Here is a 25,979-nt window from a genome sequence, read left to right on the forward strand (position 1 = left end):
AGGGAAGAAACAAAGACCTCAAAGAGCAGTCCGAGCAAACACCAATCTCAAATTTAAGTAAATTAACACAAGGCAAAAAGGATGGATGATTGGAAAATTCTATCGATTAATGTAAATGGACTTAATGATTATAAAAAAAGAAAAACCTTCTTTAACAAATTAGTCACACAAAATGCAGACATAGTCTGTCTTCAGGAGGTACACATTAAACAAGAACACAAAAAATATTTGGAATATAAAAAATTGGGGAATCTTTACACCTCCTTAGCCATGAAGAAAAAGAGAGGGGTGGCATTATATATTAAAAAAGAAATAAAGACAGAACTGAAATATGCAGACCCCAAAGGTAGATTACTAATTGTTGAAATTGAGAGGGGCAATTTGGCAATATTAATAGCAGCGATTTATGCACCAAATAAAAATCTGAAAGAGTTTTTTAATAAAACACGAGAAATAATAAGAGGATTAGATAACAATATTTGCATCATTGGGGATTTCAACGGAGTGGTCGATGCGAACAAAGATCACAAAAGATCCAGAGGTCAAAAGAAAAAAAGGAAAAATTTACCAAAAACCTTCTTCGACTTAGTGGATGAACTAAACCTTGTAGATATTTGGCGAACACTACACCCCAATAAAAGACAATACACATTTTATTCTAACCCCAATAAATCATGGTCTAGAATAGACATGATGTGGATAAGCAGGAATTTGGGTATGGACATTGTATCAGCAGAAATCTTACCCAATACCTGGGCAGACCACAATCCATTGGAAATCAGATGGAAAAGCAGATATAAGAGAAAGAACGCAAGATGGAGAATGAATACACAATTTTTGAGAGACAAAAAAAATATTGACAAAGTCAGGGGGGAGTTAGCAATCTTTTTTGAAGAAAATGAAAAAGAATTAATGGACCGGGGAATAATCTGGGATACGATGAAGGCCTATTTAAGAGGCCTAATGATATCATACGGAGCATATAGAAATAAAGAGAGGAGAGAAGTTCAAAGAACATTGCTAGAAGAACTGGCAAAGGCAGAGAAAGAGGCGCAACAAAACCCTGACAATGAAATAATAAAAGAAAATTGGATGAATATTCGTCATAAATTAAATATAATAGATCAAGAAAAATTAGCATATAATATTAAGAGAACAAAACAATATTACTTCGAGAACGCCAATAAGCCAGGAAGGTGGTTATCCTACAGAATTAAAAAAGAGAGAGAGAAAGGAATTATTCTCCAATTAGAAGACACCGAAGGCCATATCACAACTAAGGAAGAAGAAAAACAGGAAATAGCACACGAATTCTATGCGTCTTTATATAAAGAAGAAGATATACCCAAAGAGAAAGTAAAACAATATTTATTGGAGGAGGGAATGCCACAGATTGGAGAGGAGGAAAAAGAGATGTTGAACAAAGAGATCACATTAACAGAGTTAAAGACTGCAATTGCCAAATTGAAAAAAAACAAATCTCCGGGCCCGGACGGATTCCCAGGGGAATTATATAAAAATTTAGAATTAGAAGACATTTTACTTCCAAGAATGCTTGAAATTTTTAATGAGGCCTTAATGAAAAACAAAATACCAAAATCTTGGAGAGAGGCCTATATTACACTCTTACCAAAAGAAGGATCGGATACCAAATTGATACAGAATTATAGGCCAATTTCCCTTCTTAATATTGATTATAAAATATACATGAACATATTAGCGGAAAGATTAAAAAGAATCCTCAATAAGATAATACATAGCGACCAGAATGGATTCCTCCCAGGGAGGCAAATTAGGAATAATACAAGGACGATTCTGGATGTGATAGAATATTACGAGGAACACCCGGAAAAAGAGGTGGCATTAGTATTTTTAGACTCACAGAAGGCCTTTGACAATTTGAACTGGGAGTTTATAAAGCAACAACTGAATATAATGGGATTTGGACAAAATTTTACAAATACAATAAACACAATTTATGAGAAGCAAAGGGCCAATATTTTAGTAAACGGTGAACTCACCAAAACATTTCAGATCAGTAAAGGAGTAAGACAGGGATGCCCAATGTCACCACTTTTGTATATATTGGCACTAGAAGTGCTATTGAAGAAGATTAGAGAGAGTGATCAAATTAAAGGGCTTAAAATTAGGAAAGAAACATATAAAGTTCAAGCATTCGCGGACGATGTCGTTTTAATTATGGAAGAACCGATGGAAACAGGTATACAAATATTGGAAATACTTGATAAATATGGAGAAGTAGCGGGGCTCAAATTAAATAAATCTAAAACCAAAATGCTCACCAAAAATATGACGAAAAACCAGAAGGAAACCTTGGAGAAATCTATGGGAATCCAAATTGTGAAAAAAGTTAAATATCTGGGAGTATGGATCTCAACAAAGTACCTGGCCCTCAAAGAGGACAACTATGTCCCCTTGGTAAAAAGCATTAAACAAGACTTAGAGAAGTGGGGGAAATCGCAAATTTCCTTCCTTGGGAGGATAGCGACAATCAAAATGAGCATCCTACCCAAACTGTTGTATTTGTTCCAAACAGCGCCAATTAAATTAGACAAAAAATTTTTTAGCGAATTTAATGCCACTATTAGGAAATTTATTTGGGGAGGAAAAAAAACCAAGAATAGCAATCAGGAGTTTACAAGATAAAAAAAATAGAGGAGGGCTTGGATTACCTATATGGGAAACATATTATCAAGCAGCAATTCTTGTTTGGCTAAAAGAATGGGCGACTTTAGCGAACAAAAGAATCCTAATGCTAGAAGGGCATGATCTCCAGATGGGTTGGCATGCCTATTTATGGGAAACGGGGAAAAAAACCAAAACACATTTCAATAAACATAAATTGAGGGATATATTGAAGTCAACGTGGGAAGAAATAAGACGAAAACACTACTCTAAAATTCCCTGCTGGCTTTCAACCATGGAGGCGATAATTTACCCAAACGTTTTGGATCATGGTAAAACTGTAAAATATAAAGAAATTCTAGATGAAGCAGGGAATCTCAAAACAATAGAACAATTAAAAGAACAAGGCACTTTTGTTGAATGGTGGACATACGCACAGATAAAATCAAGATACAAAAAAGATAAAGAACAATATGGTATAGAAATGGATAGCAAAGATTTGGATAAGATTTGGATGAGTACAGATAATAAATTATTAGCTAAATTGTATAACTATTTAGTAGAATATGACCTGATGGAAGAAGTGGTTAAAGACCCAGTGCTTGCATGGGCCAAAAATATTGGGAAAAATATAAATCTGGAAGAATGGGATCAAATATGGAACAACAATATAAGATTTACTAAGGCAACCACTTACAAGGAGAACCAGTACAAGATGATTTATAGGTGGCACCTAGCACCAGCTAGGATTGCCAAGATCTACCCCAACTTAAGTCCAAAGTGCTGGAAGTGTGGACACCAGCAAGGTACTTTTTACCACTGCTGGTGGACCTGCTCTCAAGCAAAAAAATATTGGAAGATGATTTGCAATTGGCTTTCAGAAATAATAGGCGAAACCTTTGAATTAGATCCTAAAATACTTCTCCTGGGAATCCTTAAGACGGAAATGGCAAAAAAGAAGAAATACTTGGCAGTGCATATAATAACAGCAGCAAGAATCGCTTTTGCTCAACAATGGAAAGAGAAAAAAATACCAACTAAGGAACAAATAATTGGCAAAATAATGGAATGTGCCGAGATGAATAAATTAACATTAGAAATTAATGACAGAGAAGATTCTGATTATTATAGCGTATGGGACAAGTGGTACGGGTGGTTAGAGAAGAGGAAGTTGAAATAAAAAAAAAAGGAAAAAGACCAGAGCAAGTACAACGAATAGTTAAATGAAAAAGAAAGAGAAGATGTACTGCAGATGGTAGGAAATATAATAAGGCAAGGAAAGGTTACATGGGTAAGCAAAAGACGTGATTTATGTATTTACTAATTTATCGTAAAAAATTATTATATAAATATACACTAAGAATGATATGAGAACACAATTTCTTTTATACCATGTAACTGGTCTGCAGAGATTATCTATATATGTACAATATGTAATTTGTATTTATTTCTTTTTCCATACTATGTAACCGGATGGATAAAAATTGTATTATTATAATTTCTTAATAAAACATTAAAACAACAACAACAAAAAAATACAATGCATTTAAAAACCATATATAAAAACATTAAAACTTAAAACATTAAAAACAAAACCCATTCACACCATTCATGGCTGGATCTCAGAAGATTGCAACAGCGAGATCAACGGCCCCTGGCCTGCTGGAAAAGCCAGGTCTTCACCGCTTTTCGGAAGGCCAATAAGGTGGGGATGGTCCGGATCTCAGGAGGTAACTGGTTCCAGAGAACTGGGGCAGCCACAGAGAAGGCCCTCCTCTGTGGGATCGCCAGCCGGAAATGTTTAACTGGTGGAACCTGGAGGAGACCAACTCTGTGGGATCTTACTGGTCGCTGGGAGCTATGCGGTAGAAGGCGGTCTCAAAGATAACCTGGCCCTGAGCTATGTAGGGCTTTAAAGGTAATAACCAACACCTTGAATTGTGACCGAAGACCAATAGGGAGCCAGTACAGCTTGCAGAGAATTGGTGTAATGGGGTGTACCTAGGTGCACCTACGACAGCTCGCGCGGCTGCGTTCTGGACCAACTGTAGTCTCTGAACACTTTTCAAAGGTAGCCCCATGTAGAGCGCGTTGCAATAATCTAACTATGAGGTGACAAGGGCATGAGTGATTGTGAGGAGAGCCTCCTGATCCAAGTAGGGTTGCAATTGGTGCACCAGGCGAACTTGTGCAAAGGTCCCCCTACAGCTGACAGATGTTGCTCTAATCTTAGCTGTGAGTCTAGGAGGACACCCAGTTCTGAGGGGGACAATTTCCCCCCCCCCCCGAACCAAAGATGGACAATCAACATAGTCTTTAGGAGGCAATACCCACAGCCACTCGGTCTTGTCTGGGTTAAGTCTGAGCCTGTTGATTCCCATCCAGACCCTCACAGCCTCCAGGCACCGGCACATCACATCCACCACCTCACTGAATTGATGCGGGGTAGAGATATACAGTTGGGTATCATCAGCGTATTGCTGATACCTCACCCCGTATTGTTGGATGATCTCACCCAGCGGCTTCATGTAGATGTTAAATAGGGCGAGAGAGAGGACCGAGCCCTGAGGCACCCCGCAAACAAGGGGCTATCTCTACATTTAGGTTATAGGGTTTGCTAAATTGTTCTTTACTGTTGATAAAAATTTGCAGGCATGAATCTTAGAGTTATTTTGAGAGAGATATCAACTATACATAGTTCTGTGAGTCATTACAGTCATTAAAATTGGGTCTACTGAACAGTCTACTGAACAATGGTAAAAACTGTGTGGACCAGTTTCAGTTTCTACAGCATAACGGCTAATTGCAGTTTCTAAGGGACCGTAGCTGAAAGTTAAAAGCTGTCTAGCTTAAAAGTGAAATGAGCAGCCATAACAATCAAATGTTAAATTTGCATTCTTAATGTACTTGATCTCTCTATATAGACTTCAGAGTCTTAGTTAAAAATGTACCTAACATACTATAGGTACTTTTCACTTAACCATTCATTGAGTGACTGCACAAAATGAATGTGCACTGAATGAATTGTTATGGCAGGTTCTTGAATTTAATGGTTGTTAAAGCACCCCATGTTCAAAATTTTGGTGTATCCAAATTTGCAATATGCTCACATTTACAACTGAAGCATGGACTTTAACTCCTCCATCCATGTATCTCCCATTACACAATCTGCCTGACAGTAAGCTAGTAGTGTCTAAACTCTTTGGGAATAGTTTGTAACCATTTCCAGTTTGGTGAGCAACAACTGTCTTTTGGAGATCTTCAGAAATCTCTTTTATTCAGACCATCAAATACTTCCACATGTGTTGTGAAGATAAGGTTTTGAAAATGAATACTTGGGCAAGATCTTTCATACTCACATCTGTAAAGGAGAATGTTTGTAGTTCAGGGTTGAAATGAGGGATCCTTGAAATGATGGTCTTTGAGCTTGTTTTCTTGCAGACGTTTCATTACTCAAAGTAGGTACCCAGACTGATGACGTTACCTAGTTTGGGTAATGAAATGTCTGCAAGAAAACAAGAAAGTTCAGAGCTTCAAAAAGTGAAGTAAAAACCCTGGCATATTAAGAAAACAAACTACCTTCCGGTTTGCTCTTCGTAGCCACCAGACGGTCCCTTGGGACCGCCAGCCCCTTCGCCTGTAAAGAGCCACTTGTACAGCGCAAAGGCGGCTCGAAAAACCCCATTTCCAGGAGGAAATGTGGGATAGAGCAGGTGAGTGTAGGTAGAGCTCTCCGTAGCCCCCAGAGTTTTTTTTTTACTCTTGGGGGAGAGCGGAGGAAGCTCCCTATAGCACTCGCCATTCGCTCCGGGCGTTGGGAGACCTCTGCCTTTTTGCAGAGCAAGGCTACGAAGACAAGCTTTTTAAGATACTTAACAGATTAACAAAAGATGATGAGATCAGGATCTGGACCTGTGACCCTAAATTGCAAGTATTAATACTTATTTCGCAAAGGACACTCAACAAAGTAAAAAAGACCTTTTAAAATGGCGATTGCCGAAACTGGAGCAGGGAAGCTGAAAAGAGAAAGTCCTTCCGTTTCTTATTAAGTTACAAAGTAGCAGAATAAATGCTCCTGGCTGCATTTGAAGGGATATGAGCTGGACCTGTAACCCTGAATCGCAAGTATCTCACTTATTTTATAACAATTATTGAAGAAGGTAAAGGAAAAGGAAAAAAGAATCTTTAAAAAGGGCGATTGCCGAGGCTTGAGAAGGGGCGGATAGGGAGAGTCCTTCCGTTCCCTATTGAGATACAAAGTAGCAGAATAAATACTTTTGGCTACACTTGAAAATAAAGCTCTACTTTTGTGTTTTTCTCTTCCTGGAGATCTGGTATTGATCTTGGTTGGAAAGAAGTTTTTTTTTCTCTGTTGCCTCTCTTTTCTCTTTTTTAAAAAATAGTTTGTCTGTGTTGAAATATGGCATTAAAGCCGGACAAACAAGCAATGGGGGGGGGATTCCCCCATTAATAAATTACATGAACAAGTTTTAAAGCTCCAGTCTCAGAAAACTGATTTTAATATAATTGAATTTCTTTTGGAGGAGATTGTAAGAAGGGATGAGATTGTGAATCAGAACTTTGAAAAATTTAAGCAGGAAATTAAAGAATTAGTGCAATTAAAGCTTGATATTCTGGATCGAAAGATTATAAAAATGGCTAATGGCTTTGCATAATTTATGATTAAGCTGAATGAAAATACTAATTTATTAGAGTCTAAAGTGGAAGAAATTGAGGACAATTTGGACAATAAAATACAAAAAATTGAAAATGATTTGACAAACATTCAAGACAATAGCTCAGAAGAAAAATTTAAAATGGAGGTTGAACAAAAGACTTGTAATGCAGAAAATTTACAACAACGGATTGAAAGAGAGGTTCTAATGATGCAATACAATTTTACAGAATATGCAATCAGACTGAGAGGTTTGCAGGAAAATAACAGAGATGATTTAAGGAAAATATCTTCTGATATTCTGGCTGGGATTTTAAAGGTTCAACCTGAGGAAGTGTTTTGTAGGATTGACAGAGTTTACAGAATAAACTCCTGGATTGCAAAGCAAAGGCAATTGCCTAGAGATGTGGTGATTTATTTTACAGATAAAGAAATTAGGAATAATATTGTGCAAAATTCCTTCAATTCTACTTTGCAATTGTATGGAAGAAGGATATGGATCTACAAAGAGCTCCCCCCCAAGATGTTAAAGAAAGGAAAGGAAGAAATTTGGTTTTCTGGTGACTGAGTTAAAAAACAGAAATATCTTGTTTAGGTGGGATGCTCCAGTTGGTATAATATTGAGATATCAAGGAGAAAGATACCAACTAGATACTGTTGAAAAAGCGGAAGAATTCTATCAAAAAATTTTGAAAATGAACTTAACATCTTTAGGCACAATACAGGATAAGCAGAAGGAGCTGGAAATAAAGGGAAAACATCGAATTACAGAGGCTGCGGTAGACAAATTGCCTTTGGATTCTTTGGATACCCCAGCTGGATTATCTACAAATATGAGAGAAGCGGCATCCGACCTCAACGTGATGATTCACCAAGTCAAAGACAAGTATGGAAATCAATTAGCTGACATACAATTGGCAAAAAAGAAATATGAGATACAAAAACAAAATCAACAAGATCAACTTATAAAGCAGAATGAAAACCGATCAGTTGATATACAACTTGTGGAAAGGAAAACAGGATGGAAATTAAACCCACAAAAAGAAAAGAAAAAAAGAAATAGGTCTCACAAAAACAGAAATTTCTAAATTAAGCAACAGTGAAGCCAGTGATTTAAAAAAAAATGAATGAATATATGAAAAGATAGTGGAGTGGAGGCGAAGTAATGGTTAATATCATCCTGAGGACAGTGACAGACTTCTGCAATGCCGTAATTTTGGGATGTGAAAAGAGCCTTAAACCGTTGGATTTGAATTATCTACTTTGGATTTCTTTCTTGTATTGATAAATATATTATAACTATTTTGAGCTACAAGGCAAGAGAGCTACGCTGGGGCATGCAGAAGATCTGGTTGTTACCCATTAGGATGATGGGAATTTATAATCCTGATGAAAGCCACAATTACAACTATATGGAATATAATTATAATGTCACTCGGGTGGTTGTTTTTACTTTTATACATATATGAGGATATTCATTACTGATGGGGGCAATGATGACTGAAGACTTTGAACAAACTGTTGCACCAGGATGTTATGTTACCCAATTATGGATGAGGGACTTAACAATCTAATGGAAAGACATCAAAGAAGATATTATATGGATTATAAACTTAAAGTCATTGTCTTTTTTTTTTTAATAACGGAATATTTACATATATATATATATTTAGTAGAGTGGGTAGTGGATTAAAGATATTAAGAATTGTTGTGCATGGCAATTTTGTAGGAAAGTGGGTGGAAACATGTTAGTTTACTGATTGATTAGTTTAAGAAAAGGGATGTTTAAGTGATATATTTAGGGGAGTGGAGGAAATGGATAGAGTTGAATAAATGTTAAATTAGGATTTATGGGGAAGGCTGCTTTGAAATGTTATATTAATATACACAAAGAATAAATGTTAAAGTAGGATTTATTATATAGTCTTAAAGTGGAAGGTTGTTTAGAAATGTTGTAATAATACATAGATATAAGTTTGGGGGAGGAGAAAAAGGGAGATTATTGTTAAATTGGGAGTTTAATAATATTATGCTAAATTAGAAGTTATCTTACAATGTTATAGTAGACAGCCTTTTTTTTTTTTTGAAACATATGGTAAAAGGGGAAAGTAACAATATCAATAATAATAATATTTTTAGTAAGTAAGGGTCAGTATATAGAGGAGGAGTAAGGAGATGGTAAAATATTATGTAATCTGTTATGAATTAGGTTTTTGTTGTGAAGAAGTCACAGGGGGGATGGGTGGCGAGGGGGGGTTAGGGAGGAGGGGGGGAAGAAAAAAGGGGGAAAATTTGTATTTGAAAACTTTTTCAATTAAAAAAAAAAAAAAGAAAACAAACTACCGATAGGAAAGATAGATGCCAATAGCTTTCCGACCACTCTGAGAGGGAACTTGAATTTTCAAGACTTTCCTTTCCAGCTGAGTCCATGGCCATCTTAGGTCATTCCTAAGTGCTCCCATTCAAACCAGGGAGCAGCACTGGCAAAAGAGCAGCTGTGACAGAAAAATTGGCAGAAGGAAATCGAAAAGCTTCTACCATTCAGCAGCCATCTTGAGCTGACTCTAATGAAGATAATTATCAATTTAAGAGTTACATCAAATATTTCAAATCACTTTATAATGAGAAGTCAGTCCAGGCAGTACTGATATGCAATATGGTTTAGGTTAGTTTACTATAGTTCAGAGATTCAAAGTGAAGCAGACAAACAGGTAATTTAAGGAAGAAGACTGTTCTTCCATTCCCCCATCATATTTCTGGTTTCATTTCTTTTAGTCTTTTCAACTTTGATTTTACTAGGATATCATATAATCTTATGCTTATACTATTTGATGTTATAGAAGTAGTGTAGGAAAATGTTGTTATTGATTTAACTGTGAGGCAAACTTAAGTATAACATCATATTAATACTCAAGGAAATATAAATCTTCCTATACAATATCAACTCAGTCATATAATATATAGTTAAAACAGATGTGTCTCTTAGCATTTAAGATTGTGTTCCCTATCTTTTCTTAAAATACAAATTTTAGAGATTCAGCATCTTTCAGATAGCAACTACAATTCAAAAATTCTTTGCTGCCTTATATTTTTCTCTTATAAAACACAAAACATGCAGTTGTGCTTTTCTTTTTTTCTTTATATACACAGTGACAGAATATTTATTTCTATGCCAACAAAAGAATCCTTTATCTACTTCAAATCAGTATCTTAATTTTTGTAGAATCTTTTAAATATACAAAGATAAATACATAAACACACTGTTACTTTTTGTTTAGAGGAGAAACTAGAGAACTTCAAGAACTAAATGAGAGGGCAAGGTAAGGTAAGCACTACTTACTCATCAGATTTTGGTGATCCCTGCTACTACAATAGTTACTCTGTGAACATGAGGTCATCTAAATGGTAATTTTATGCAGATCACAGTGTAAATTCCATACTAATAGCTTTCATTCTGTGCAAATGAACTTGAAATATATTTCATCCAAGCATTTTTTATTAACCTTAAATCAAGTGAATGTTTTCATTAGCCTATTTTAAATAACCCAATTTAATGGTATACAACAAGCTGTTATGTTGTATGATGTATAGTTTTGTTAAAATGACAGTAACTGGCTTCCTGCCAAGCAGTGTGGAATTATTTTTAAAACCTGTCTAATCCAATTATCTATAAGAAAAATAAGGTCAAGACTGAAGCAAATTTCTATAGAAAAAGTAATAATGAAAAATAAACTGAAAGCTAAAAAATTGGAAAACAAATATAATTTTATAGAAATAATTATAATTAATAAACATTTGGCATATGTTTTGATATATTTAGATGGCTGAATAAACTTGCAAAGGCACAACTGTTAATTAAAATAAAGACATTACTGAATATATCAAGATGTCAAAGAATGAAGAGCCTGATTCTGTTTTCAATGAATTAAAAAACCTTATGGGTATTCATTACCCAAATTAATGATTAATTAATTAGCAATTAGCATATAATCTAGTTTCTGTGTGTAAAGTTAAGAACATGTATCCTCAATATTTAGAAGTACCACAGAAAATCGTTAAAGAAAGCTTGTTTTCTTAAACCTCTGTATGTGGGCATTAGATGGATTCTTGTAAACTGGCATATTAACCATTTATAGATTCTTAATTTAATAATTTTTAAGAACTTCAGCTCTAAAGTCCTCTCTGAACTGGACAGGAGCTGCCACTAAGTTTTGCTGCCCATGAAATAAATTGATGATGACTGAGATTAGTTTAAACATTAAAATCCTGGGGAGAATTTATTTATTGTATTTATTTATTTATTGGTTCGATTTATATGCCACCCTTCTCCGGAGACTCAGGCGGCTTACAATGCGTTAAGCAATAGCCTTCATACTTTTGTATATACCTGCTTAGTAGGGCTTTCGCGGTGTTCTTCTTTATACAAAGTCAGCTTATTGCCCCCCACAATCCGGGTCCTAATTTTACCTACCTCAGAAGGATGGAAGGCTGAGTCAACCTTGAGCCTGATGATATTTGAACTTGCAGTAATTGCAGGCAGCTGGCAGCTAAGTGCTACTTAACAGCGCTTTAGTCTGCTGCTCCACCAAGAATGGTACATGCTATAGTGTATATAACCTGAAAAGCTCAGTCCCCTGCCTCAAATGTCAAAATAAAATATTGTGGACACAATGCATCTAGAATTACCAAGAAAAGAGAGAGAAGTCTGAAATTGTCATAGTGGAAACCTTCAATATTGGACATGATCTCAACATTACAATTCTAAAAAAGACGCAGACTAATTCAAAGCACTTAATACCTTAATCTCTGTCTACAATTTTTTTCAATATATTATTTGATAGTATTTTCTAAAGATTTTCATTTCAAATAAATACCACTACTGTATTTAGAAGACACTGCTAGGGCACTAGCACAGTTTATGTTTGCTTGGATTTATGTTTCATTAATCATGAATAAATTATAAAAAAACCAGAAATGATGTCACCTTATATAGAAGAGGCTGTATTATAACAAAGCAGAAATAAAAACAATTTATTCTTATGCTATCAATATATCTCAGCCTTGATGAAACATTCAAGATAAATTACAAGCAAAATAATTAAGAAAAAATCATTCATAGAAATACACACTCATGAAAATGTAATAGCACAGGGAAGAAGCCACTAAAATGTAACAGATGTAGAAAAAAGATCTGAAAATGTAAAGCTCTGTAAAATGCAAAGTTTTTACAATGAATAAACATGCATTATCTATTAGATCAATTTTTTCCTATATAAAGTATATACAGCGGGGAAATTTTACATACTATTCACTATGTTTTTCCATGAGGCAGAACTGCATATTGTTACAAGTATTTATTATGAACAAAATCAAGGCAGCATCCAGGCTTATTCCTTTATCCACTTACTTACTGGAAAATATACGTCTCTATATGTTGATTATCCTGCCATTCAAGTTTAGAATCCTCATTCCTCAATAGGAATAAAAGAATATGGGGCTGCTAGAGCCTTGGCATTTGGTAGTATAATAATTTCATGCAAATTTTGAAATTATTCAAAACTACTTTTGAAGAAATATATTGCTGGTTTTACCAGGAATTCCAGCCATTCTTCCTGGAACACAAGCTTCAGGTTGTTCTCAAAATTACAAAGTCTTACTATAAATGATTTCATTGCGGGATGGTAGATCCCTGATGACTGATTATATATTGGAAAACATGATAATTGATATTAAATGGTCATTTTACATGTGAGAATTCTGTGGCCTGAAAGTATTCTCCTTGAACCTATTTGTGGATTTCAACTACCCAAAGATTGCATACTATTATGTAATAGCAGAGACTGAATTTTAACAGTGTTATTTGGGACATATTATCTCTAGAGTGGCATAGTCTCTGTTGCAATTTACACTCTTAAAACACTAAAAAATCTCCACCGTTCTGCCCAAACCAGATTAAAACAATAGCAACAACAACAAAACAACTCCATTCCATCAGAGTTCGTCAATAAGGCTGAATTTTACATTTGTCCTCCCAAACATGTTCTAACTACTTTTCCTCTCATTGCTGGATTTGTCTACATTGTCTACATCAGGGGTCACCAAATTTTCGGATTGCAGGGACCATTAAATTCATAATTTTAAATCCCGTGAACCACTAATATGACCTGCCTAATGACTGGCTAGGTGGTCATGTGACTGGGTGGGCATGGGTCAACTCGATGTCACTCACATCGAGGGGTGCCTCAACGGCCTCTACTCCCCCCTCCCCTCCCAGCCCCTCCTCCTCTGCCCACCTGGGCTCCTTAAGGCCCCAACGGGAAGCAGTTGTTGGAGCTAAGCAGCCACCACGAGAAAGAGTTGGCAAAACAGCTGGCTCAGTTCAAATTGGATCTGACCAAGAAGGAGGCTCAGCAGAAGCACCTCGCTGAGGACTATGAGCATAGGCTTTCCAAGCAGAAGGAAGACCTGCGGGAGTGCAAGGCCAAGTACTGGCGCTTGGAGGCTCAGCGGGCCAGCCAGTTCCAGCCATGTTGTAGTCTGACTGGAACAAGGTCCTCTGGCTCTTTGCCACTAGCAGCGCTTCCCTCCAGCCTTCGCCCAAAGCCCCACATCAGGAGGCTGAAGCAGACCCCAAGTCAGAATTTCTGCCCCCGTCTGACCCGCACAAAAAGACCCTGAAGGGGGAGGCTCTCTGCAGCAACACAAACATTCATTGCACTTATCTGGCCCAGGGGCTGTAGTTTGAGGATTTAGTGCAATATTAATAATGCAAATAATTTTTCTGCGGACCACCGATTTTTTCTCACGGGCCACCAGTGGTCCACGGACCACCAGTTGGTGACCACTGATCTACATAGTCCACTGACTTAGCAAATCTATCATTTGTAGGTTACTATTTCTTCTATTCATATGGGCACAAAAAATTCCCCAGGTTCTTGACTTCTATTGTCTAGGTTCAATTAAGGACAAATTAGCAGTTTTTACTATCATTTTATTTTGCCCAAACATATCATATATTGCTTCTTTTGCTATTGCATTTAAACTAAGGGTCAATACTTGAAGGATATTGATAAGATGCAAAGGATATTTAATTACTTAACATGGCAAATGTTCCGTACATAGTATCTCATGGAACACTGAATTGATTGTTTGGCTGCTGCCAACCTTCTTTTTACACGCTATGTTTATTGAATGTGGATGAGATTCAGTTTTAAAAGGCAAAACATTTTAATTCCCTAAGGTAAAAATATAACTCTTCAGCTAAGTTTCTTTCAATAAGAATTTATTATAGACATTCATAAAGGGATAATTGCAATACAGATAGAAAAGTCTAGAGTTTACAATATCTAGATTCCAACTCTACTGAAACAGGACACAATCACCACCTTTAAGTAAAATATGAATGAACACTGATTTGTGCCTGAAGTCAGCATTAAACTTGAATGATTAAATAACACTGATGCTTTCAGTACTGCCCTGTATGACACAAGCACATAATCTGCTACATGATTTAGAGAATTGCAGTTCTTTACTTAAAGGTACAATAAATAAAGACATAACCTTCCTATGTACCATATTTTTTGGAGTATAAGACGCACCGGAGTATAAGATGCACCTGCCTTTTTTGGTGAGGAAAAGAAGAAAAAGAAATCTCCCTCTGCCTCTGAGCAATTTTGCAGCAAACAGCAAACAGCCTGCTTTATTTTCATTTTCATTTTCAGCATAGCTTGATTAGCACAAGGAAAAAAAAAATCTGCTCCAGTAATTTACCTGTTTACAGCAAGAAGCAGAGCCCTGTGCAAAACAGCTGAGAGCAAATCAGCTGAGAGTCAGAAGGCAGATCCAATCAACTTGTGCTAATTAGACTGTGCTGAAGCTGAAATGAGCTGTTTTTTCTTGCTGTTGGCTTGCAAGGAGGTAACTGCTGCGAGGCAGAGGCCAAAGGGTGGGGGCCAGTGGGTGGGCAAGGCTACATTTGGTGTATAAGACGCGCCTAAATTTTCACCCCTTTTTAGGGGGGGAAAGGTACGTCTTATACTCCGAAAAATACAGTATATGTTTACTGTTTACCATGTAACTATTTTCTGTTCTTAGTTAATGCATGTAAGAGCAAGAATTTTAATAGTTTATAAAAAATAACTATGACAGCAGTTAACTGTTAACAGTTAATTAGACATGCAAGGAACAAGTCCATATTTAATGCAGTTTACAGATTTGTATTACAAATTGTTTCTGTAAAATAAACTTTGTTTATGCAAAAAAAGTAGTTAATTATTCAAATTAATATTTCATTGTATAAATTATAAACCTGGAAACATTCCAAAAACTGTCATTCTTTTGAAATTTACTGTCTAAACTAGCATCTATTACATGAAATATATACATTGAAATAACTATTACAGAAACACATTTATGTTCTTTGAAATTATTTATGTGGCAACAATGGTAAAGTAATAAGGTCTGAAAAATACCCCTCCTTTTCCCCTCAAATTATGGGCATGATGAATTAGTGTGTAATATATATAAGCAAAAAAGTCCAAAACATTTTCTATGGGGATAAAAGTTTAAGATTACGCTGTACAAAGTGACAGTGAAAAACTGTGACTCCCTGATTTTATGGGTTGTACACATCCAGTTTTTCTTGTTATATTAACTTTGTTCAAAGCATAGCTGGGCTGATCTCACTACACAGCAATTTTTATTTTTTTTGTGTGTTTTTGCTATATCTTTTCTTTCAGCTTGAAGGTATATTGAACTTGGAATAGAAATAATGTGGAAAAGAACAACAATACAAGCTATTCCCTTCTCCTTTCCTCTTTCATGTTATTCTTTTCCCATACAATTCCCCATATAATGTGCACCTTCCTGTGCTGTTAAAATTATACTATGTAAATGTTATGAATTGAGACAAAAGTTGTGACCTTTTTTCAAAAATACATCTACTTACTTTCTCTTTTAAAGAATCTAACAGTTCTTAAACTATAGAAAATTGGAGGGAAATTTAAAGATCTTTCTATACTTGAACTGTTTTTAAAAATCTGTGTAGATATAGGAAGATTCACACAATCAAGCATATTTTGAAGTAAGTTCCCTGAAGAACATGGGACACTATAGCTTTTCCTCTAAATATTTCAAATATTTCTTCTAAATTTTACTTCAATTTATATCATAGGAAATCATTTCACAAAGAGGAGTGTCACCAACATCTGAGAAAAGATCTGCCATTTGCCTATTACATGCACAGTGTAAAACCTTTAGCTGGAATTTGCAAAATTACAACTGAATTAAATTGTATTACGAAGCATTTCTATTTATCTTGCCCAAGACAATTTAGCATTAATATTCCATGACATTCTAAAAGTATTTGTCAAGATTGAAAGCATGCCTACATTAGAAATATCCAAGAATTAGCTTTTATTAAATATATTGTATTAAATTAAAATCAGAAATAGGCTTAATGTAATAAAAATACCCATTTACACTCTGACATTAATACTTCTTAATAAACAATGTTTCCATAGAAGCAAACTAAATGTATTGATGACCATATATATATTAACTTTCATGATTAGAAATAATTGTAAAGATTTAAGGGCGACCTTGGCTAAATTCTAAAAGTGGATGGATATTAAGTTGGCAAACATGCAATTCAGACTATTTGAAGTATAATAGAATTTTAATAATAAATAATTAGAATATTTATACTAAATGGAAATAACAAAATCCAGATGCTATAAAAGTTCGGTATATCACACAGAATCATTGTGCTTCTATAAAAGCTTCATAATGAATAAAAATAAGTTCTCCGAATATGCACGTATATCTTTAATACATTTTCACTAAATGTGCCAGCCAGCCAGATCAATAATCACAGTAAAAATGAAATATTTACTGCTCAAAGGCTGATTTGATTTGTCTTCCATCATTATTTTTCCAGGATAACTGATTCAAAAAAAAAAAATTAGCCATATCACAAACCACTCTAATAACAAGACCTTTTCATCATAAGTCTAATGAAACTGAAGAAACATTTATGTTAGATGAAATATTACACGGTATTCCATATAAATAAATTTCAAAACTCACCTACAGTTTGGAGGAGGGTCTAATGTAATTTCTGCAAGTTCCTTCTGAATCCTTAAGAGAAAAGAAACACAAATTAAAATGATAGAACTATGTTTAAAAAGTTTCCTTCCAATTTTATTGAAGGTAGTTAATCACAGGGAATAAAGGGCTTTAATTATAAATTAAAAGGCCACATCATATAATTTTATATCTCGGCATTCTTACTGGCTATGAAGTTGAAGGGAAATTCTTATAGAGAGAAAAAGTATAGCTTCCATCCCAAAAAACAGTGACAAAGAACATACTTATGACTGTAGATGTGCTTCACTCCCAACCACTTATCTGCTCCCCATCTCTGCCCTTTTGGTGCCCTGCAGTCTGGCGCTCCCAGTTGATCTTTGCTGTCTTCTAGTTTCCACTGCAGATCAAGATCATCTGTCCTGGCCTTTCGTAAGGCATCTACTAGCCTTCTGAGGTTTACTTTCTGAAATCATGTGCTGTTTTCTTCAAGACCTTCTTGGGGAGGTAGGCCTTGTGTGGCCAGCAACTATCTCATGAAAGGCCACTGCAAATATGCCCTCTTAGCAATATCTGAGCAAGAAAATGATGAAAACTGTGGCAGTAGAAGATTGCCTGTGCACAGGATGTCAGGGCCCTTAAAGTGCAGTGACTGGGGCTTTGGCTGCACTGTTAGGCTTGGGTGGTTGAGGCTGCCAGAGATGGCTGGTACTTCATTGCAGTTAGAACTGTGGTGCACCAAGAAACCCCTGAGCCATAGTACAGCAAGCAAACCTAGAACAGTACAGTTTTGAAGCTGCTTGCCGCCCATAATATGTGTTATGTTCCTTCTTGCTTCAAATGCCCTACTATCATCCCAGTGCCAAAGAAGCCCACTATCAAGGAACTGAATGACCACAGACCTAACATCTGTAGTCATGAAAACCTTTGAAAGGCTAGTGCTCTCCCACTTGAAAACCATCACGGATCCACTGTTAGACCCCTTGAAATTTGCATACCGAGCAAATAGATCAACAGACAATGCTGTTAATATGCTCTGCACTACATTCTACAACATCTTGAATCTCCAAAGACCTACACAAAGGTCCTCTTTGTAGACTTTAGCTCAGCATTCAATACCATCATTCCAGACACTCTTCTAAGCTAAACCAGCTAGAGGTACCAGAACACACTTGTAAGTGGATCATAAGCTTCCTAACAAACAGGAAGCAGCAGGTGAAGCTAAGCAGAATCACATCAGATATCTGTACAATTAGCATAGGGCCCCCCGAAGGATATGTGCTCTCCCCACTTCTCTCTATATACCAATGACTGCATCTCTAACAATCCATCTGTTAGACTATTGAAGTTTGCAGATGACATAACAGTGATCGGTCTCATTCGAGACAATGATGAATCCGCAAAGAGACAGGAGGTTGAACAACTAGTCTTGTGGTGTGACTGGAACAATCTGGAACTGAACACACTCAAAACCGTAGAAATGGTGGTAGACTTTAGGAGAAACCCTTCCATACTTCCACCTCTTACAATACTAGACAACACAGTATCAACAGTAGAGACCTTCAAATTTCTAGGTTCTACATATCGCAAGATCTAAAATGGACACCTAACATTAAAAACGTCATCAAAAAAGCACAACAAATGCTTTCTGCGCCAAATGCTTCTGCGCCAACTCAGAAAGCTCAAATTGCCCAAGGAGCTGCTGATTCAGTTCTACAGAGGAATTATTGAGTCTGTCATCTGCACCTCTATAATTGTCTGGTTTGGTTTTGCAACCCAACAAGACAAACACAGACTTCAGAGGATAATTAGAACTGCAGAAAAAGACAATTGCTACCAATCTGCCTTCCATCGAGGACCTGTATACTGCGCGAGTCAAAAAGAGAGCTGTGAAAATATTTACAGACCCCCTCACATCCTGGACATAAACTGTTTCAACTCCTATCCTCAAAATGATGCTATAGAGCGCTGCAAACCAGAATAACTAGACACAAGAACAATTTTTTCCATCACTCTGCTAAACAAATAATTCCCTCAACACTGTCAAACTATTTACTAAGTCTGCACTACTATTAATTTTCTCATCGTTCCTATCACCCATCTCCTTCCACTAATGACTGTATGACTCTAACTTTGTTGCTTGTATCCTTACGATTTATATTGACTGCTTCCTAATATGATTTGATTGCTTATTTGTACCCTATAACTATCATTAAGTGTTGTACCTTATGATTCTTGATGAACATATCTTTTCTTTTATGTACACTGAGAGTATATGCACCAAGACAAATTCCTTATGTGTCCAATCACACTTGGCCAATAAAAATTCTATTCAATTCTATTCAAGGCATGGTGCAGGATGGCAGAGATCGGGGTAGGTGTGAAGGCAACTAGTGGGAGTTAAAGAGAAAGCAGTCCTTATTTTGAAAGAACAGAGACTAGGGACCAAGCCAGAAACAGCTTGGATTGAGGTTGATCCTTGGAGAATGATTAGTAGGATTTGGGTAATAATGGCAGTGGATCATGGTGGTATTGTTGCTGCTAAGTGATGCAGACATGTGATGTCAAGCTTTGTAACTGTATTGTTTAGGAATGGAAATCCTAGTCCCAACTCCCAACATAACTCAAGAATACCTATAATTTGAAAATAAATGAATAGAAAACTTTTTAACTGAATAAGAATTAAAGTTCATTTATTTCTACTCAATACAAATCCAGGTCATGTAATGGCTAATATCTTCTAAAACAAAAATTCTTAAATCAAATGCCCTGTAACTCCAGTACTCCTCAAATACCTAGAAAATGTTTCATGAGATCGTCTGCTTAGCTACATTTCTTTCATCCCTATTAGTTAACAGGATAGGCATGACTAGTATTTGCACTCAATTTATGTTGGATGCTTAAAAATATGTGAATGATTACAATGTCAAAAATGAAATATATGTATTGTATCAGATATAGTTCCCTATTAAAGTCTATTTACCCCATATTTTTCGGACTATATTTTTCGGACTATAGTCCGGTGCGACTATAAGGCGCACCAGACTATAAGACGCACCTTAATTTTTGGGGAGGAAAACAAGAAAAAAAGAATTCTGCCTCTGCCTACCAGCATCAGGATCAGCAGCATCCTCACTTCCACTTGGATTTTGATAACAGGTAGCACAGATCGTTTTATCCATTTAAAACAAACTACCCACTCCAGTTAAATGCACGTAGGGTGATAAAGTTTGTTTTAAATGGAAAAAAAGAACTGTGCTACTTGTTATCAAAATCTGAGTGGAAGTGAGGATCCCCATCTCCTGCAACCGCCGGAAAATGCAATGCGCAGAGGCTGACAACTTCTGAAGAGTGGGGGCCGGCAGGTGGGCAGGGCTACATTCGGTGTATTTGACACACCCAAATTTTCACCCTCTTTTAAGGGGGAAAAAGGTGCATCTTATACTCCGGAAAATACGGTACTTACAAATATGTTTGTATCAAATTTTGATTCTGGGAGTAAAGGTGTTATGCAAACTGGATATCCATTGATTTTTTTCCTGCAAATATACTTTCCCATATTAAATGCAAATTATGTTGGCCTTTTCACCAGATTTGAGGCACATTCCTCCAGGCAGTAGTGGGTTTCAATTTCGTTTGCTATCGGTTAGCTCATGGGTGTAAGCACATGCTTCTGTGCATTTGCAGAGACATCTGGGCAGGTGGGCAGAACCTCCTGCCGCTGCTACCGATTTGCCTGATCCGGGGTGACTCCAGGGCATTGAGGAGAGGATAGAACCAGAACCAATTACCTATTAAATTAAGTCATCTCTTAATTAGATAACTAAGATTTACCTATCTACATTTTACTGGATGTTTTGAAGCAGAAATTATATGCACAGTTTTAAGAGATACTTTAATTTGAATTTCTGCACTGAACAAAATGTTAAACTTAATGGCTTAAATGTGTGCATGCACTCACACATTTGCGCGCACACACACACACACATACACACACACAAACAGAATAAGTCTCATCAATAAATAGCTATGCAAATTCCTGATAATTTTGTGCTTAATTCAATATGTAAATGATTAGATTTAAAGTCACACATAATTAATATTATGTATATCTATCTTAACTTCCTTTATGTTAATAAATATTTCAGAGATACAGAGGCAGCAAGAAGAAAAATTTTATTAGTAATATCCAAATTGTGGAAAGCATTCCCTAACAATATTTGCTGGCATCTTTCATATTATCAGCAGAAAATCACTTCTATTGTCCTCAATGAATGGTAATAGATTATATTAGTTTTTAAAATTTTTAATTGTAATATATTTCTAAACTGTAACCCTCCCATAGTCATTTACTGAAATAGGCAGCCATAGAAATGGAACAAACAAACAAACAAACAAAAGATATAAACTGAATCTCAGTATAAACATAAACGTAGATATTCCCAACTTTTCTTTTTCTTTAAATGAATTACTGCATGATATAAATGGTTTAGGTTCTCTTGAAAAACTTCACAAAAACTGGTAATCAGCAAGATCTGTGGCTACCATAGCACATTTGACACCTTTATCTTCTCTTGCTGACTGGAGAATTAGATATACTATTACAAAAACATAAAATCTCATGAAATGTTGTTTCAGCCTGAAAATATAAGATTTTAAGCAAGAACTCCAAAATTTCACAAAATAAAAAATAATAATGCCCATCTTTTGCAAAATATGGTATAGATATCCTCCATTTTATAACCACAATTGGGCTTGGAATCTTGGTTGTTGAGTGAAACAGTCATTAAGCAAGATGCCATATGACTGCTTCACTCAATGACGGCAATCTGGCTATTCCAGTTGCAGAACTTAAGTGACCCGATGGGAAGAAGGCATACATCTAAGAACCCTATTTCCAGTCTTCACTCTATTGGTGGAAGGCTTTCACCTTTTGCCCACCACATCATGGAGAGCAATTGTGAGCAGGATGGTGTTCACTAGCACTTTCCCTTTCAGAGGGACAGAAACTCTGGTAACATATTCCCATCTGGATCAGCTGAAATGCTGGCGTTCTGTAACTTTTTTTTTCCTCCAGGGGTGTGTGGAAACACTGGCATTTGATAGCAGTTTTCCCAGAGTGGGTTGAAACATTGATGTTTGCTACTGTTTTTCTGCCCTGAGGGTGATAGTGGAAATGCTGGTATTTGCTAGTTTTTCCTCCTCCTGGATGCTCAGAAATACTGATATTCACTAGCATTTTCTCTTCCAGAAGGGAAAACAGTAGTGAACACCAGAGTTCTAAAAGGCTCAAAAGGCTGGTATTTGCTAGTATTTTCTCTTTCAAAGGGGCAGAGATTCTGGCATTCACTAGCATTTTTCCCTACAGTGCTGCTGTTTTAAATGCTCAGAATATTCACATTTGCTATCATTTTTGCCAGCTTTGAGGTTCATTCCTTTAGCATATGAGGGGATTTACCCTTACTGCATTAAGTGCTAATGAGCCCTCCACCTGAAATCTTTCCTGATGGTTTCCTCATTGATTTTCTGAGTAACCTGGCAGAGAAGATTGTAAATGAGAGTTCCCATGATTGCAAGGCGGTTGGCAACTAGTCGTAAATGTGAACAGGTTGACAAGTGCCCAAAATGCAGTCATGTGAGCAGAGTAGGTTGGTGTAACATATAAACCACCCATTTCAGGGCTGTTGTGACTGTGAACAATTGTTAAGAGACTGGTCGTAAATTGAGAACTACTGGTAACCTCATGTAACTCTAGCTGTATATTAATATTAGTTCTTTGGTGCTAATACCCAGAGCTACCTATACAACCTTTCCAAAAATGGCTTTGTCAGTAGTTCATGGAATAAAACTTCCAGTTTAATATATAAGGTGAACTATAAATTAATAACAGGAGTATACCAGGAAAATATTTTTTCCCATTAATTATATCTATATTTTCCTTTTTAAAAGTTAATTCTATTTTCCTAGTGATAGTTTTTTGACAGTCATGGTGAAGCTATTGATGATAGACTTTTGAAATATTTATTTATTTTTTATTTATTTATTTATTAAATTTATATACCGCCCTATTCCTAAGGGACTCAGGGCGGTGAACAGCGAACGATAAAAATACATGTAATACAAACGTTAATAATAAAAAACCAATTAAAATATACTAAACATTCTGGTCCTAGATAATTCAAGACATCCCAGTTTAAAATAAAATCAAAAAGCAATATAAAGGGAAAGTTAGGCCAGGCTGGCCTGCTGAAATAGGAATGTTTTGAGGGCACGGCGGAAAGTGCGCAGATCCGGAATCTTCTGTATCTCTGGGGGGAGCTCGTTCCAGATGGTGGGTGCCCTCACAGAAAAGGCTCTCCCCCTGGGGGCCGCCAGTCGACATTGTTTGGCTGACGGCACCCTGAGAAGCCCCTCTCTATGGGAGCGTACTGGGCGGTGAGAGGCTATTGGTGGCAGAAGGCAGTCTCGTAAGTACCCCGGTCCTAAGCCATGGAGCGCTCTAAAGGTGGTAACTAAGACCTTGAAGCGCACCCGGAAGACCACAGGGAGCCAGTGCAGCTCGCGCAGGAGGGGAGCCACATGGGAGCGCCATGCTGCTCCCATAACTACCCGCGCGGCCGCATTCTGGACCAGCTGGAGCCTCTGGGTGCTCCTCAAGGGGAGCCCCATGTAGAGAGCATTACAGTAGTCCAGGCGTGAAGTGACGAGGGCATGAGTGACCGTTTTTAACGAGTCCCGATCCAGAAAGGGACACAACTGGCGAATCAGGCGAACCTGATAAAAAGACCTCCCGGCCACAACTGTCAAGTGTTCTTCTAAAGACAGCCGTGAGTCCAAGAGGACGCCTAAGTTGCGAACCCTCTCCGTGGGGGGCAATGACTCATCCCCAATAGTCAGTGATGGCACCAATTGACTATATCAGGACGTCGGAAACCACAGCCACTCGGTCTTGGATGGGTTGAGCCTGAGTCTGTTCCTCCCCATCCAGATCCGTACAGCCTCCAGGCACTGGGACATCACTTTAGAGGGCATCACTGGGGTGGTCCGGGGTGGAGATGTATAGCTGAGTATCATCAGCATACTGATGATACTTCACCCCAAAACCAAGGATGATCTCACCCAGCGGCTTCACATAAATGTTGAACAGAAGGGGCGAGAGAACCGACCCCTGTGGCACCCCACATACAAGGGGCCTCGGGATCGACCTCTGCCCCCGTCAACACAGACTGCGACCGATCAGAGGGAAAGGAGGAGAACCACCGCAACACGGTGCCCCCCACCCCTAACTCTTCCAACCGGTGCAGCATGATACCATGGTCGATGGTATCAAAAGCTGCTGAGAGGTCTAATAGGACCAGGATAGAGGAGCAACCCCTGTCCCGGGCCCTCCAGAGATCATCTACCAATGCGACCAATGCCGTTTCCGTGCTGTATCCAGGCCTGAAGCCCGACTGGAACGGATCTAGATAAGCCGATTCATCCAAGTACTGAGGAAGCTGTCGCGCTACCACACTCTCAACAACCTTCGCAACGAAGCGAAGGTTGGAGACTGGACGGTAATTAGCCAACACTGCTGGGTCCAGGGAAGGCTTCTTGAGGAGAGGCCTCACCACCGCCTCCTTCAAGGCGGCAGGGAAGACACCCTCTCTCAAGGAAGCATTTATAATCCCGTGGAGCCAACCTCGTGTAACCTCCCGAGAGGCCAGCACCAGCCAGGAGGGACACGGGTCCAATAATTTCCAAATATTTGAAATATTTCCTGAAATAATCAGAAAAAATTACAACTTGGACTTGTTGAAAGATCAATGGTTGTGAAGTTATATTCTGTATTTTTTATTTAGAATTCAGAAGCTCTCTTTTAGATGATTAAATGTTGAAATAATATTTTGGATATGCAGATCATCTCAAAATTACAATAACAAATTAATAGGACCTACAAATGATAGATTTGCTAAGTCAGTGGACTATTGTAGACTGAACAGAGAAGAATGGAATTGCAATATGTCAAAATGTTGTTGTCGGCATGCACACAATTCAATAATGTATAAGAACTGGAAAGGCAAGAAATGTTTAGGCTTGTAAAGCCATGTGTTTTGGGAAAACTTATTAATGCAAGTTCTATCCATAACAAATCTAAATACAGCAATCATGACTTTGAAAATCTCTAAGTGCTCTCCAGATTTCGCTTACCTCTTAGGGACAAGAAAGCCAAAATACTAAGATATTCTGTAATTCAACACTATAAAATTAAAAGCTACATTACCCACAATGGAGGAACAGTGAATGAAGTTGACAGAATTTGCAGAGATGGCTAAATGAACTTTTTTAGTCTGAGAAAAAAATATTTATATTTAAGACTTACTTGAAATCTCTTATAGGCTCGTGAATGAAAGTAAAAATACACGATTTGCGGTTTTGTTGATTAGAGAAAAATTGGATACAGAAAAAATGATTTTTTAAAATCATAGACTAAGGGATAGTTTCGTAATTATACTTGCTAAAATTGGAAGCTTCTTTCTTGTTCTTGTATTCTTTCTGCACTTTTACTATTCTTCTTTTACTCTTTATTAATTTG

General features: G+C 37.0%; 1 protein-coding gene across 8 annotated transcripts in view; it reads right to left on the reverse strand.

Annotated features, from left to right (window-relative positions):
* Positions 1-25,979, reverse strand: part of UBE2E2 (ubiquitin conjugating enzyme E2 E2) — a 168,942-nt gene that overhangs the window by 124,659 nt on the left and 18,304 nt on the right. For all 8 annotated transcript variants that reach the window (XM_060685770.2, XM_060685765.2, XM_087892572.1 and 5 more), the window contains one exon: positions 17,408-17,458. In XM_060685770.2, coding sequence (XP_060541753.1) covers positions 17,408-17,458 — 51 coding nt within the window. The remainder of the gene's footprint in view (positions 1-17,407; positions 17,459-25,979) is intronic.

This window comes from Pantherophis guttatus, chromosome 4 (genome assembly GCF_059756535.1).
Source record: "Pantherophis guttatus breed Tessera chromosome 4, ASM5975653v1, whole genome shotgun sequence".
NCBI lineage: Eukaryota > Metazoa > Chordata > Lepidosauria > Squamata > Colubridae > Pantherophis > Pantherophis guttatus.